Source organism: Pelecanus crispus, chromosome 11, assembly GCF_030463565.1.
Source record: "Pelecanus crispus isolate bPelCri1 chromosome 11, bPelCri1.pri, whole genome shotgun sequence".
Lineage (NCBI taxonomy): Eukaryota > Metazoa > Chordata > Aves > Pelecaniformes > Pelecanidae > Pelecanus > Pelecanus crispus.
Window position 1 is genome coordinate 26,727,419 of NC_134653.1, and position 15,985 is coordinate 26,743,403.

At 45.8% G+C, this 15,985-nt stretch overlaps 1 protein-coding gene across 1 annotated transcript; it reads left to right on the forward strand.

Moving 5' to 3' along the window:
• The first annotated feature begins 9,694 nt into the window (after window positions 1-9,694).
• Window positions 9,695-15,734, forward strand: DRG1 (developmentally regulated GTP binding protein 1). The gene is made up of 9 exons (XM_075718627.1): window positions 9,695-9,736; window positions 9,940-10,063; window positions 10,740-10,915; window positions 11,319-11,388; window positions 12,556-12,725; window positions 13,466-13,596; window positions 13,809-13,976; window positions 14,974-15,096; window positions 15,595-15,734. Exons 1-9 carry the CDS (start codon window positions 9,695-9,697, stop codon window positions 15,692-15,694), a joined length of 1,104 nt encoding a protein of 367 aa, XP_075574742.1. The 3' UTR covers window positions 15,695-15,734.
• Window positions 15,735-15,985: the final 251 nt, after the last annotated feature.

The following is a 15,985-nucleotide window of genomic DNA, read 5'->3' on the forward strand; positions in this document are numbered from 1 at the left end:
CCCTGCACAGCGCGAGGGGATTGCAGGGGGGGCGAGACAAAAGGCTCGGGCGGCGGAGGGGCGCGCGCCGCGCGGGGCCGCCGCGGCCGCCGGCGCGCGAGCTCCGCCCGGGCCCGGCCGCCACGAGGCGCTGCGGCCGCGGAGGCCGCCGCGGGAAGGGGCGTGCGCGGCGCGGCTGCAGCGAGCCGGGAGGGAGGGGGGCTCCGGCGGCTGCGGCTCCGGGCTGCCGGCTCCGTCCGTCCCTGTGTGTTTGGAGCGGAGGAAAGATGGCAGCGGCTGCACTTCCTCTTGCACTTTCACCCCTGGGGGGAGGAGAAGGAGGGGGCGATACCACCCCCCCTACAAAAATCCAGCGGGGGCCCCCCGGCTGCTGCTCCCCGACCAAGCGCCGCCGCCGCCGGCTCCGGTCCCGGCCCCGCCCGCTTCGCCGCACCCGCACCACCGGCGCCGCAAACTTTCCTCTCTTCTTTGCCCGAGAAGACCCCCACCCTATTCATAGAGACCCCCCCTCCAGCCACTCGGGCTCCCCCCTGCCCCCCCGCTTCCTGCCCCCCTCCCTCCCCGCATCCGCCAATGCAAGAGCAGCCAGAGCCAGCAGGCCGGCCCCCACCCCGCCCGCCCGCGGGGGCTGGGGGCTGCAGTCTCCCCCTTCCCCAGCGCCGATCCTCCAATGCCGAGCCGGCAGCGAGGCCCCCGCCAGCGGCACACGGGGGCGGCGGGGCTGCGCTCGCCCCCTCCCCCAAATATCCGGGCTGCAGCTCGCCCCCCAGGCCCCCCTCCCGCCGGAGAGAGGAGGAGGGGCCGGCGGGGGGGGGGGGGGGGGGGGCTGCAGGCAACCTCCCCCCCTCCCCAGGCGCAAACCGTCCAATGCAAACCCTCCCGGAGCTGCAGAGGCGCAGAGCGGCCCCCACCGCCTCTCCTCGCCTGAGGAGAGCCGATCCCAGAGGGGCCAGGGTCTGCAGAGCGGCCCGGCCTCCCCCCGCTCTTCCATTGCACGTCTCACCCCCACCCCCCGTACCGGGATCAACTCTCAGCCTGACCGAAAGAGCGCGGCGCCGGCATTGTGGGGGAGGGAAGGGGTACGGCGGGGATCCTTCCAGTGCAAAAATGCCCTCCTCTCGGGAGGAGTTGGGAGAAAGGGTACCCGCGGGCCGGGGGCTGCGGGAGGCACGGGCGACCGCGCAACCCCCAGCGCCTGCCTCCATGTTGGGGAAACTCTGCTGCCCCGCTGAGCCTCGTGCTGCCCGCGGCGCCCCGCGCCCCGCGCTGCCCGGCTCCCGCTCCCCCGCAGCCAGCGCCAGCCTTCCCGGGCCCCCGCGGAGCGCTCCAGCCGCACCGCTGGGATCCGCGGCCGGGGGCTGCTTGGGCTGTCCTAGTGCTGAATCGTCCCTGCGTGCTCCGGCTCTCTCTGTGAAGAGCTATTTCGACAACATCATCGTTACTCATTTTCAGCTGAAACGTGCGCTCTGTCTGTCTCGGGGAAGAATTTGTCTCTACTTTTGAGGAAATATTCCCCCCCCCTCAAGGCACACGCGCGCACACACTCTCCCAAAAGAGAGTTCTTTGTTTTGTTAAAGACAACACTTAAAGTGTTCAAGGGCACTTTTTTTGCATTTGTAACATCAAGCCTAATTAAGAATCCTTGGATGACCTAGTCACGATCCAATATCGTCATTTACACTATTCTGTGGAAAACACTGAACTTAGCACATGCGAGGGCATCACAAACTGCAGAGCCTTCCAAGAGCTCGAACCCAGCACTCGAATTAAATAGTGGTGGAACTGAAAAAGCATTCTGGGTACTGATGTGCAAACGAGCACACCGAGCTTCCAACTTCCAAAATGCAATATTACATTAACACTTAAGGCCACACAGTGCCCTCAGCCTGGACGCCGGATTTCTCCTGCTTTTGACAGGAACTGTTTGTCTATACTGCAGCCAGAATATTACCGGTAACTTTTTATTGCTGCATTATGTATGCACACACTCTGATACGAACAAACATTTTTAGAAACTTGAGGTTGTCTGCGTGGTAGCAATGCTGACGAACCCAGCTCAAATACATTGTATTACATAGATAATAAAGTGCTCACATTCTGTAAGTCTGTCTGTGTGCCACAGGCACAAGAGTTGTACTTGCTACAGTGAGGAAAATTATTATATTTAAACACACTAGCCAGGCTGCACGCGCACACACAGAGCAGTTAAAGAATCTGGAATTTGCTTATCTTTCCTAGTGGCTTTGGTCAGTTGTGCGCCTTTCCCCCCGGCGGTTTATTAATTTGCTTTCTTTTAGTCCCCAGCCTCCTGACATGGTTCCTGCTTCCTATTTCAGTTCCCTCCTTGCCTGTTCTTTGTCTCTCCTCTAGGCAGGGGGAGGGGGGTCCTGCCGCTCTCAGTGCACTTTCCTCAGAACTTTCTCCAGTTGCCATGGAATGTTCTGGTTTCAGCTTCCAGCCCTCCTGTTTAAAAGGCACCATCAACACACCCCGTCTGTTCCTTTAGGTAAAAGCTAAGTATTCACCCCAAAGCATGGCTGTTTCTTGGCAAGTGACCCATTCACACTTGCCACGAGGACGCCAGATCAGCGTGCTGGGAGCTCATATTCTGAGTACGTTACTGGATGCTCATTAAAGATGACCGCCAGCACGTTGCGCTCCCAAGGAAATCACAAGGAGACCAACACAGCCATTCGCCTTAGCTCCTCAGCGCTCAGACATGGCAAGGGCTCGATCTCTCCTTTTAGTACTTCCACTCTTACTCTACCGGCCTCCCCCACCTTATGGCTTCAGCAACACATTTAAAGGACCACTTCTTACAACTTTTTCTCATCCCAAACTTACCCAGTCTCAGAATAGGAGACTGTCAAAGCAGTCATTCAACTAGCATTTGTTACAATGTAGCCAAATTTCTTCTATTTGCAAATAAGCAGCTTGTGCCACACTGAGACAAAAACTGGCTCATCAGTATAAACAGACTTGGAAGATGAAGTTCCCTAAATTTAATGTGATGACTAAATGTAATTTCCCCATACTTAACTATGTAAGTGTACACGTATGATTACCTTTGAACTCATTTATCATCACAACTAGCTAGTTACTATCTCGAAGACAAAGTGCCAGATGATGTGAAGGAGAGTTTTAAGTTTTAATTTAAAATTTTACATTTTCAGTATACAGAATTTCCTCCCCTTTTCAGATGATTCCTGATCTATTTTCTCTGACATCTTTTGCACTGGGATCTGCTGAACTTCTTTGGAATTCACCTCTTTTAAAGAAAGGCATTTTCCTCAGCTACTTTATTCAGCTTCTCACTATTTCCTGTCTCACTTCTGCTCATGGGAATTCCTGAGCTGTCCCTAAATGTTTTGCAGCTGTCTGGTCCCCGCTGAAGCACTTTGATTGGTATTTCAATAGTATTAAAAATCCTCTTTTGCTCTGAACATATGTGTACCATTTGGGACCGTACACTGTACATTGCTCACTTCACTGCAGATCAATTGCTACTGGCCTTACTCCGAAGTGCAGACCTTAAATTGGTCTGCAAATATATATGAGGTAACAAAAGACTGTGTTACAGTCTAATCTATTCAAATATATTTGGGTGTATGTTAATTAGACTTGAGTCATACCTATTTGTTGAACATTCTCAACTCATGCATCTGTGTAGGTCTTGAGGCTACTAAAATTTTTCAGAATAGTCTCCATTATTATACTCTTTAAGAAGGTTAGTTAGTCACTATTTCACATGGATTATAACATTAGCAGACATTTCTGCATAGCACTTGTGCCAGCTAATTCAGTCATATGAACCATTCCCTTTTTATTTGTGTTCCACAGAAATATATAACATTGCACACTTCATGGCACACTTGCAATTTCAGTGAGTAGCTGTCATGAGCTTTCTCTGGCATTTTAAAAAAACTGCGACTGATCTAACAAGCAATTAATTCAGCATTCGTTACTTGTTAGGTTGATTATTACTTAGTTTTTTAAAGCTTGCTTAACTTTTTATGGGGAATCATCCCATGAGAACGCTAACCCTAGCAGCAAGGATTCTCAGACTTTGAGATAGCAGAGTTTCTTCTGTAATCCAGACGTGGGTTAGTGACTTGTCATCTTTCTCGACTAGAAGCAGACAAACAACTCTCTTGTTTAAAAATACCTAGCATGCTCACAAAACCGACAGCAACTGCTAATAGGGAGGTATATGATGCTATGAAAAGTATGCAGAAAGAGTTATTTTAAAAAGGGAAAACTGCACTGTTTGCTTTTCTTCTTTTTGATCACTCTCCTCACTGCACTCATGTGCTGTGTAGTCCATCTGTTGCACAGCAGTCCACGACAAAGTCTGGGGAGCTGATGCTAAACTACAGAACTTTTTGTTGTTAAACTAATTTAACACAGTCTTGGAAGCCAACCTGCGATACTTAATCTCCCTTTTGTTCCCCTCATTTCTTCATTCTGCCCAGTTTAACTTATTCTAGACTGCCTGGAACCAAAGCAACCGGAGCCATTCAAAACAAGATTGCCACATTAAGGATCTGGTCAAAATGGGAGTACAACCTAGGATTCCATCTAATTGACTTCCCATGAATTAGGCATCCATGCCTAGCTAAGCAAACCTGACAGACAACTGTACGTTACAATACAATCCTAAATATGCAATGCAAGTAGCGAAAGTTTGGTATTTACAGATTAATAGCTAAACTACTGTGCTGTCCTGAGGACTTCGCCATAAAGACCAAGTAAACTGGCATCAGGAAGACAGCTCAGAATGGATACATCTGTATGTCTTACAACATTCAAAAGATACACAACTTTCCGTCTATTGCCTCAAGAGTCAAAGACGACGTGAATTGCATCAGCTTCCACAGTCACTTCACCTCAGGCAATTAGTATTACGGTTACATTGAAGACTCAGTACTACGGACCTCAAAAATCTTACCTTTTGACAGCGGGTTCTCAAAATCTCTGAGGCTGGCCCTTAGTCAGCTCATTATAACCACCTTAAAAAGGTTTGTCTCCTCTTCAGCATGAGTGGTTCTTCCCTGAAGTACAATAATAGGGTTGATTAGCAGCCAGTTCTCAAATCAAAGTACAATTCATGGGAAAAAAAACCCCAAAGGTAAGTTTGCAAAATTGTAAAATAAAAAAAAGAAACCACAGAAAAATCACCTTAAAATGAACAGATTCTCTATATGACTTAACTTCCAGTTACCCTTTTTTCATGAGGGAACTCTGGCAGGTTGGTTACAGTCCCATGCCCATAATTCTTAAAATCATAAGTACTCAGGTCAATACAGATTATTTTTCACTGGGCTGGTGATAATTGCTGAGAGGATATGAAATTTCAAGAGCCTTGTTTCACCTGCAGTCATGATTTTATTTCCTCCCTGTCACCTCCCTCCCACTTTTTTAAATCCTGCAGAAATCCCCACCACTAAGCTAGAAATTTAGTCCCTAGCTAGTCCACAAACACACGTGTAGCATTAGCACAGGTGTTTGCCAGTATATTCTACAGCTTTTGTCATAAGGTGAATTACCAAACCCACAAGTGCTGTACTACCAGACTGGCTCTTAAGCTAAAACAACCTTCTCAGTGCACTGTGAATAGACTTGATATCAACAAGTATTTTGCCATCGAAGTTATTTATTAGCATAAAAAGGGGGAAAAGAAAAAAAGAATAAAAAAATACCTAAGCGAGCATGCACTGCTTATGTTTAAGAAGGGGCTTTATGTGATTTTAATGAAGCATACACTACACAACTTATCACGATTAATTTCATACTCACAGTTTTTACCATGTATTCTACAATGGTAAATTTTACATGGTTATCCAAAAGACTTGCAAGCTTCTTCTCAACATATTTAGTTTGCATCTCACGTAAGTAAAACTGTTACTCAAGCTAAAATAATAGCTGTTTCAGAAAGAATTTCAGAATTTGGCCCATAATGAAGCAGTTTATTTAAAATTGGTAGTTCAACAGAAATCACACTAAATGCATTAACTACTCAGCTTCTCCTATTTAAGGGATCTACAGTTATCATACTTGCGGGGCAGTGCTATGGAAACATGAAAGTTTCAATCATTCTGCGGCAACTGCACATTCCTGTTGTGCAAAAATAAAACTGAGGCACAAGTAAAGGAAATGACTTGCTCAAAATCAATGAGTCAGCAAGACCGGAGTGTGTAGAATATGAATTTCTAAAACCCATTTTCCCTACAGCCCTCTATCATTCAGATCTTGCTAATGAGGTATGTGCCATTTCAGTCACATTCCTGTCCTTGTAGCTTGATGAAACACAAACTCCTATTTTTTCCCAATCACTGATTCCATACTGTGTCATGTTTCTTAATTGTCTGATGAGACAGCCTTTATTTCAGATGCAGTCTTCCCGCATTTTCTACACACCCTGTAGTATATTGCTTTCCTTACCTTATTAAAAATATTATCAGAAAAGTGCTTATGTTATATACTTTCAGTTTCTCAGTTAGTAATGCATATGACTACTTGATCATTTGGGCTTATTTACTCCATATTTCAATCTTTATTCTGTGTTGTCTGACACAGCAGGCAGTTGGCCACCTGAGAGCCTGACTCTGCAACTGTTGCGCAATTTACAACCTTTGGAAATATACCCGCTCTTGCACTTCATCTAGATTTCCCAAAAGGAATTCTCTCAATTTAAAAACCATACATATACATCTTAAGAAAAAACCAGCAATTCACATATTCCATCTTCCACCGGCGCCCACTATGAAGCTCAATTAACCTTTTGAGTACATCTCAGCCTTTTGCATCTCCTTTCATTTTCCCTCAGGCTCCATTGGGGGCTTTTTCCTCTTCTGACATTATATCCAATTTTCTATGAATATTTTCCTTGATTTTTCCCTTCTCTGACTGACCTTTTTTCTTTTTTTAATAAACTTTTATCATTTGCTCTCCATTTTCTAGTTTTGACTGCTGTCCTCAGCAGACATCATCTATCCATTCCCAATTACCCACCTTTCAGTCACTTTCCCAGTTGTCACACCTAACTTCCCATGGTCACAACCACCCTGTTCTCCAAGTGCAACATAACATAAAACACCTTTATATTAAAAAATTTGCAACAGTCATCACAGTAAATAAAAAGAGTGACACCCTATTCACAACCTGGAACCAATCTCTATTGAACAGGCCTTTCTGAAGCTTAAAAGAAGGTGCTGTTACAAACTAATATGAACTACTTTAAATATCCTAACCAATTAGAAAGTGTTAATTTGGCTAGGGGGAAAAAAAAAATCAAAGTATCTTTATTAATTAAACTCTTACTCCCTTCAGGTCATTAAGGACAATACTCAACACTGAAAGAAGTTTTTAGGTGCCTAAATTCGTTATAGGATCTTTGCTTGAGTAACTTTCTGGAAAAAAAGGATTTAAGAGCATATACTGAGCAGTTGTGCGTTAAGAACACTGTGAATACCTAAACCAGGAAAACAAAACCCACCCAGTAACTAAATTTTCAAACCATATATTTTATTGACACCTTTGTTCATTCAGCCCACACTTGGAAAAACAATTTTTAGTTAGACTCAATATATGGGATTTGGAGTGAGTTTGTAAGAACAACTATTACTGTTGCTAGCAAAAGTTCTGAAGTTAGCCAACATCTACTGCAAAAATAGAGGTGGTCTTAAACCCTGACTGAGCATTCAGAATTTGCATTTTCCTCAGTGTTTTTCCTGTTACTAGAAGGGACCACAAACATGGACTGATTGTATGGCTGAATTCAGCTGAAGCATAAACAAGTGCAGTTCCATCTGAAATAAGTAGGAAAAAAATTATACCAGGGCCAAATCTGCTATGTCCTATGCTGAAAACAGATATTGTTCACAAGGAATAATCAGAAAACCATGAACAAATATGCAGTGGTAGGTGCATTTACAGTTACCCTAGCTTAGCTGCGCTAACATTACCAGGAATAGTTATCCCATTTGATGTGAGATTCTATTTTAGTAAGCTCTGTATACACTTGTATTAATGACAGTTCCTACTGTAGAGTTTATGACATTAAAGGCTGCTTTTTTGATTAAGGTGAGACAAGAAGGGGATATGCAGAGGTAGAAAGAGATAGCAAATAGCAGTGTGGTTTCCATTGCACTAGCACTCTCTCTTTTTTTTTCTCTTTTTACTGTAAGCTAAAGAAGACTTAATGATCTGTAAAAATTCTATTACTAAAACTGTTACAAGGCTAGTTAAATTTTGTCAATCCCACAATACTTAGAATCTTGTCTGAAGATGCGGTAGGTGGTTCTGCAAGCGTCATTAGGAACGCTTCTATGGTACGGGCCCAGGCGAGTATATTTTTGTTTAAAAAAATATGTTAAGTTTTACATTTATATACATCATATAAAACCAGACTTTGTAATCGAGACAGAAGAGCCTTCGTGGGAAGGTTACTGAATACAGAGAAAAAGGTTTCTATAAATTATTGCAAGTCAGGCAAAATAGGACAGGGAAATAGACTCGGAGACTCTAAAATCCTGAAAACTTACAAAAATATATTTCCTTGTGGCATAAAAATGCTTTTTATTCCAAATCCAACTGTTTGGCTTCTTGTGACACCGTCAAAAGCTGGAGATACTTGGAGTACTTAAAGTTTGAAGGGGCCATTAAAAAATAATCCTTTACCTATTTAATTAGCCTGCATTCAATGAAAGTTACAGATGTCCCTGGGGCAAAGCGGTACGGCCTGGGCTCAGCTGAAAGGAGCCGTGAGGAAGCCTCAGCACCCCAGTCCCGGTTTTAGAAAGCATCAGCTGAGGGAGGCTCCCCTCCGAGCAGCGCAGCAGCCCTACCCGCCGGAGCGGGGCTGTGGGATACACGCACACTACACACCTGGCGATGAGCAGCACTGCAAGCGGGCTACGCCGCCAGGGCAGGGGCGGCTCCCGGCGCACGTCGAAGCGCCAGGCCCAGCTTAAGCCCGGGGCAAGGCGCACGCCCCCTCCCCTCACGGGCGGCGCGGGCCCCCGGCTGCACCGGCAGGCCCGCTCGCGCCCCTGCGAGCCACCCCGCCTCACCGCGCAGCCCTTTCCCCTCTCATCGCCCACGCTCTCGCCACACCTCGCGCACATTTTCCCTCGCAGGCGAGCACCCAGAGCCCCAGCCTCACGCCGGCTGCCGCGCGCCCAGCACCGCGACGCCTCACAAAGACCGTTTCTCTCCTCCACGGCCCGCCCCCTCCCCCCCCCCCCCCCCCCGCGAGCCTGTCACCAGCTCTCTCGCACAGGCGGCATCGGGGGCTCATGTCGATTCCCACCCACCCTCCCCCCCAGCTGCCTCAGCCTCGCGCTCTCGTACACACACGCGCGTCACGCCCGCTCGCGCTCTTTTCCTGCCGCCGCAGCCCGCCGCGCCTTTCCCCTCGCACCGCTGCCCGCTGCTGTCAGGCGGCGCGAGGGCTGCTGCGGCGGCGGCCGCCCAGGGGGCGCTGCGGCGCCTCCGGCCAGGTCAGCGCGCGGGCCGGGCGGCGCGCGCCGCCGGCTCTTTCCCGCCTGCCGGTGAAGGCGCGCGCCCGCTGCTTCTCGCGAGCGTTGGCCTCGCTCCCGCGAGAGGCCGCTGTGCGCCTGCGCGCTGCCGGGCCGGGCCTGAGGAGGGCAGCTGCCGGGGTGGCCGCCGGCCGGGGCCGGGAGCAGCCGCCGAGATGAGCGGCACGCTGGCGAAGATCGCGGAGATCGAGGCCGAGGTAACGCGTCGCCCTTCTCCCCGGACGGGGATGGGCCAGACGCGAAGCGCTAGGCGGGGCGGCCGCGGGGCTCCGGGGGGGGCGACGGCGGCGCCGCTCCGTGAGGGGGTGACGGGGCTCTGCTGGCACCGTTGGAGCTGAGGGGTGGTGCGGCGCGGCAGAGCCTCTCCCGGTGGTGAGTCCTCGGTTCCGTGCTCTTGCAGATGGCCCGGACGCAGAAGAACAAGGCCACGGCGCACCACCTGGGGCTGCTGAAGGCCCGCCTGGCCAAGCTACGCCGGGAGCTCATCACCCCCAAGGGAGGCGGCGGCGGCGGCCCCGGGGAAGGTGTGTTGCTCTGCGGGCAGGCTCCGGCCGCCTCGGCGGCCTCTGCAGAAGTGGCCGCTCCTCCTTGCTGAAGTGAGGGGCGTGTGGCGGAAATCGATCTGACGGGGGTGGCTCTTGTCGGCTTAAATCGTCACAGACTCTCTGCTGAATAAATTGGAGCAGCCGCCTTCTCTTCCTCTTATCCTTCCCGGTACAGGACCTTAGCCGTGGTTTGTGGCCCTTTCTAGAGCTTTAGGGTGCCCCTTGCTGAATTGTAAATGAAAGGCCTTATGCGTTTTGGCTAATATAATCTTGTATTTGCTGAAGTCTTAGGGGTTTTACATGAAGAAGCATCTTGCAGCAGGCATCTATTTTTATATATAAAGGTGTGAACTGTGTAAGCTGCAGTGCTTAAAGGGAATGCTCCACCTGTACCCAAGTCAAGTATAGCCCACTGGGAAGCCTGGAAGTCTATGCTTTATTGACAGGTACATGCCATGGAGGCTTACACAGAAAAAGTGGTGCAAGGCAATATAGATGATGAACTTTCTGATTCATATTCTCATCTTCCTCGTTAGGGAAGCTTACCTGGCTTTCACTCAGGCAATATTAAAAGTAGTAGTGGGAGTGCTGTCCAAAACCTTAGAAGATAGAAAATGTTGATCTTTAAACGAATATTTTTGCTTCTTATTTGCAGGTTTTGATGTTGCAAAGACAGGTGATGCCCGAATTGGGTTTGTGGGTTTTCCATCAGTGGGGAAATCTACTCTTCTAAGTAATCTTGCTGGTGTATACTCTGAAGTGGCAGCATATGAATTCACTACACTAACTACTGTGCCTGGAGTCATTAGATACAAAGGAGCAAAGATACAGGTGAGATCTTTTTGTGTCTGTGAGGATAAGATTGTATATATAGATGCAGTGGTGTTATGGCTGAATGGTCTAGCCTGACGTTAGCAGGTTAGAAGTGACATGGAGAAGTGCTTGAGAATATGTTGGAAATGTTTCCATGAGGTACTAATTTTACCCTGCTTTTCACTTGGCTCTGGGGAGAAGTTCCTGTGATAGTTCTTATATTCTGTATGAGACAATCTGTTCCGTTGTACTAATAGGACACCAGGGATAATACAAGAATCAAAGGGGAAACAGTTTTGCTATATTCTACTCAGATTTGCAGTAGTCAGCTGGTTTAGGAGAAAGGTAAAAGTAGGATTTATTTTCTCCATGAGGAGAAATATTTTTCTCATGAGTTACTTTCCTTCCTCTGAACAAATAGCTACTTGATCTCCCAGGAATTATTGAAGGTGCCAAGGATGGTAAAGGCAGAGGACGGCAAGTCATTGCAGGTGAGTATATTAGAATTGTATTAGAGCTGGAGGCAGCATCCTATCACTGGTTCAGTTAGTACAGCTTATGAGAATGAAGGGCTGAGTCACCATTTCGGATGTCTTTAAGAAGCTGAATTGTATGCTGGAATTGAGCTGCCTGATGTGAAGCAGTAGCTGTTTTCATGTCGTTCTGTTTTCAGTTCTGGCTTTATGCATTTGCTGAGTTCGTGCTCTGCGTTGACACTGCAGTGAAAGTATATTCCCAGTTTTGAAGGCAGATGTGATCCCATATTAAACAAGGCTGCTGTCTTAATTTCTTTACCTAGTTTATTGTCATCATTCTGGGCTATGAATGTAGACAGGAGGGAAGATTTTTCCAGTCTCTGTGATTCTTGTAACATGTAAGGATCTGTGTCAGTGATGCTTGGCCAGCCCTACGAACTTCAGTCTTATACCGGAATTTAAAAATAAGCAATGTACTGGCCTTCAGGGGTTTAATATAGAATCATAGAATCATTTAGGTTGGAGAAGACCTTTAAGATCATGAAGTCCAACCATTAACCTAGCACTGCCAAGTCCACCATTAGATCATGTCCCTAAGCACCACATCTACATGTCCTTTAAATACCTCCAGGGATGGAGACTCAACCGCTTCCCTGGGCAGCCTATGCCAATGCTTGACAACCTTTTTGATGAAGAAATTTTTCCTAGTATCCCATCTAAACCTCCCCTGGTGCAACTTGAGGCCATTTTCTCTTGTCCTATCGCTAACTACTTGGGAGAAGAGACCAAGACCCACCTCACTACACCCTCCTTTCAGGAAGTTGTAGAGAGTGATAAGGTCTCCCCTCAGCCTCCTCTTCTCCACGCTAAACAACCCCAGTTCCCTCAGCCTGTCCTCATAAGGCCTGTGCTCCAGACCCTTCACCAGCTTCATTGCCCTTCTCTGGACATGCTCCAGCACTTCAATGTCTTTCTTGTACTGAGGGCCCCAAAACTGAACACAGTATTTGAGGTGTGGCCACACCAGTGCCGAGTACAGAGGGACAACCACTTCCCTGCTCCTGCTGGCCACACTGTTTCTGATACTGTCACCAAGTCCACTAAGCCGTATTTTGTGGTGTTTTGTCTCAGATTGTGTGAGTATACTTTTTTGAGAGATGACTTTCTTTTTCTGATTCTTAGTTGCTCGAACCTGTAATCTCATTCTGATTGTTCTGGATGTGCTGAAACCCCTTGGTCACAAGAAAATCATTGAGAATGAACTGGAGGGATTTGGAATCCGTCTGAATAGTAAGCCCCCCAATATCGGCTTTAAAAAAAAGGATAAAGGAGGCATTAACCTTACAGCCACAGTAAGTTGAAAGTTTTCTTTAACCAAAACTAAAAAAAAAAAATGGCTTGAAGAAGGAGGCATTTGCAGTTAATGGTGTGCCTGGGACCATTCCTATGCTATGACTTCTTTAGAGGCTGAACTGCTGTACTGTGCTGTAGGCAGTTACTTTTCTTGGAGGCCATCTGTACCTGCCCTAGGAGCGTGACCACCTCTCCACCCCCAAATCAGAGGCTAGGTTGCTTTTTCCAACAAATACACGTTCTGAAGCCCGAAGGAGAGTGTGCAAAAACTGCCTCTCACTTGGTGGCTGCAGCATTCTTCTGGAGAAGATTGCTCAGAGTTCCAGGCCTTGCAACCTGGAGTACTCCTCATTTCCCATTTACCACTGCATCTTTAAAAGCATAGAAATAGCCAGAGATACCAAAACCCAGAACTCTGCTCTGGGATCTAGGTACCTAACATGTAGTTGTCTGGGCACTGAACTAGTAGATATGTGGGTTTGTATTGCAGCTGGTCCCAGATTGACAGGAGACACTACTTCTGAAATGTCTGATTGCAGCTATCAGTAGGGCATTACTATAAATAAAGCCTCTCCTGAGGCTAACTATGGTGAAATCATAATCAAGTCCAATAACTTAAAATGGAGCTGTTATTTCTAGTAATCTATATGCAGCGATTGCTAGGTGATAGCATTATTAATTGTAATAACTTGATTTGACTGTAAACTCTTCCATTCCTTAATGCCATGTCTGTGTTCAGTGTCCTCAGAGTGAGCTGGATACTGAAACAGTGAAGAGCATCTTAGCAGAGTATAAAATTCACAATGCTGATGTCACACTGCGCAGCGATGCCACTGCTGATGACCTAATTGACGTTGTGGAAGGGAACAGGTACTGTTGGACCCTGCATTTGGCGTACTTGCAATTTATATTCCAAAGAAAATAATTGTCTCTTGAGGTTTTCTTCCCACAGAAACTAAGCTAGCAATGTGGTATCAACAAGTGCTGTTTAGCACCTTGTTGTCCTTTTAAAAAATGAAGCTTTTTCAAAGGTAGCAGTGTATTGTTGCTAGGCTGCTGTAAGTATTTCCTTCTCTTTGCAGGGTTTACATCCCATGCATTTACGTCCTAAATAAAATTGACCAGATTTCCATTGAGGAACTAGATATTATTTACAAAGTACCCCACTGCGTACCAATATCTGCTCATCATCGCTGGAACTTTGATGATCTGCTGGAGAAAATTTGGGACTACTTGAAGCTAGTACGAATGTGAGTCCCAGTTGCTGCCTTCTGTGGAGTTAAGTGTAAGGCTGAGACTGAAGAATGTCTCAAGAATGGGTGAATTATGATTATTTTCTAATGGTTTTCTACTAGCATAGAACTCTAGCTTTCAAATGATGATGTCTTTTGTCACTGAACTATGTTTAATCTGTAAATTGGAGATTGTGCTCCTCTTGTCTTTTGTGTGATGGACAGGGTTTCCTAACAGTCACAAGTGCTGTGTTTTGAACTTCTTGTAGGCGAATTAAATGAAGACCTTGTGAAATCAGGTCCAAAATAAGTTTTAAAAAATTCCTGAAAACAAGGACTGCTGGTCAAATTTAGTGCAAAGTTATGAATTTCAGAGGTACCTCTTTTCAGTCTGTCATGAGTGACATGCATTCAGCTCTCTTAACAGAACTGTAGTTCTTCATCTAGCCTTTCAGATATTTTTACTATAAATTATTACAGGTTTACCTCATACTACTAATGCATTTCTTTGGATGAATTTATGCATGGATCTATTAATACTGATAATGCAGTAATTGTAATCTTTTAAGCATGTGTCTATCTTCTTGTCTTGACAATATAAAATCTATTGTAAAAAGGGATTTAGTATATCTGGGCTATAGGCTTTGTCGGTTTTTTCCTAATATACGTTGAGTTTTTCTCAGAAAAAAAACCCACAAATCAGAACCATAATACTGCAGGTGTTATCTTCCGTCAACTCTTCCTGTTTCATCTTCTTTTAAGTAACTACAGAAAGCTCACTAGGGATAGACCTTTGCAGTTACAAGGGATAACCTGTTGCAGCCATTGGCTACCCAGATGCATCTTCAGCTTAAGAACACCAGACGATTTGCAGAATATCTATCGTCACCACTAAAATAGTGGAACTTGGCACAAACACCTAGGATGACAGTGTGAATAACCTGTGAAATTTCATGATGGGTTGAAAGAGAAGAGGAGGTTTTGGTATTGACTGACTGTTCTATCTGTGTTACAGCTACACCAAACCTAAAGGGCAGCTCCCAGACTACACCTCTCCTGTGGTACTACCTTACTGCAAGACCACAGTGGAGGATTTTTGCATGAAGATCCACAAAAATCTCATTAAAGACTTTAAATAGTAAGTAGTATTGTAAAAGAATAATTTATAGAGAATAGAAAATAATCTGCTTCCTGGTATATTCTTTCATTCTCTTGTAAACTAGACTGGAAAACAGGGTTTGATTTTTTTTTTATTTTTTTTTTTTGAATGGAATAGATCTCCCTATGACTGTTAAACCCAATACTTAAATTACTGTATTTGATGTTGCTATGCTCTTTCCTGGATAAATTTCCTCTATGGGGAAAATGTTTTTATTTATATTTGAAAGTAGTGCTAGATGCAGCATTACAGGCCATTGTCCTGTAGGCACAAGTATTTTGGATGACTTCATACTTTGTTTTTATACTGCTTGTACTCTGGTTCACGCAGGCCACTCATCCAGGTACTTGCAGGAGAATAAAAATAGCTCTTAAGCATTGCTTTCTGTATTAGCTTTGTGACAGAAATAGCTGTTGTTCTGCTGTTTGCATATTATACTTCTAAGCCTTTTAAATTTGATCTTTCTTTTCCTTTCAGTGCACTGGTCTGGGGTTCATCTGTTAAACACAACCCTCAAAAAGTTGGTAAAGACCATACTCTTGAAGATGAAGATGTTATTCAGATTGTGAAGAAATAAAGTTTTTCTGACATGGTTTGCTGCTGTGCCTGAAACTTGTCATTAGTTGTAAGTGGCAAAGAACAGGCCCTTTCTATCAAACCTACAGCAAATGGGTATTGGGGTTTTATGGTAGTACACTACTGCATAGTAAACTTGATGTTCCTGGCCAACTTGTACTGCAGTGTCCTGTTCTGGCAGAAGTTACACATGGAAACTCATGTTAAGTGACTTTCATAAGGGCAAAATCTCACAAGGAAGCTTTGATATACTTGTCTTTCCAAATTGGAAAAAAGTTCACACATCAGGAAT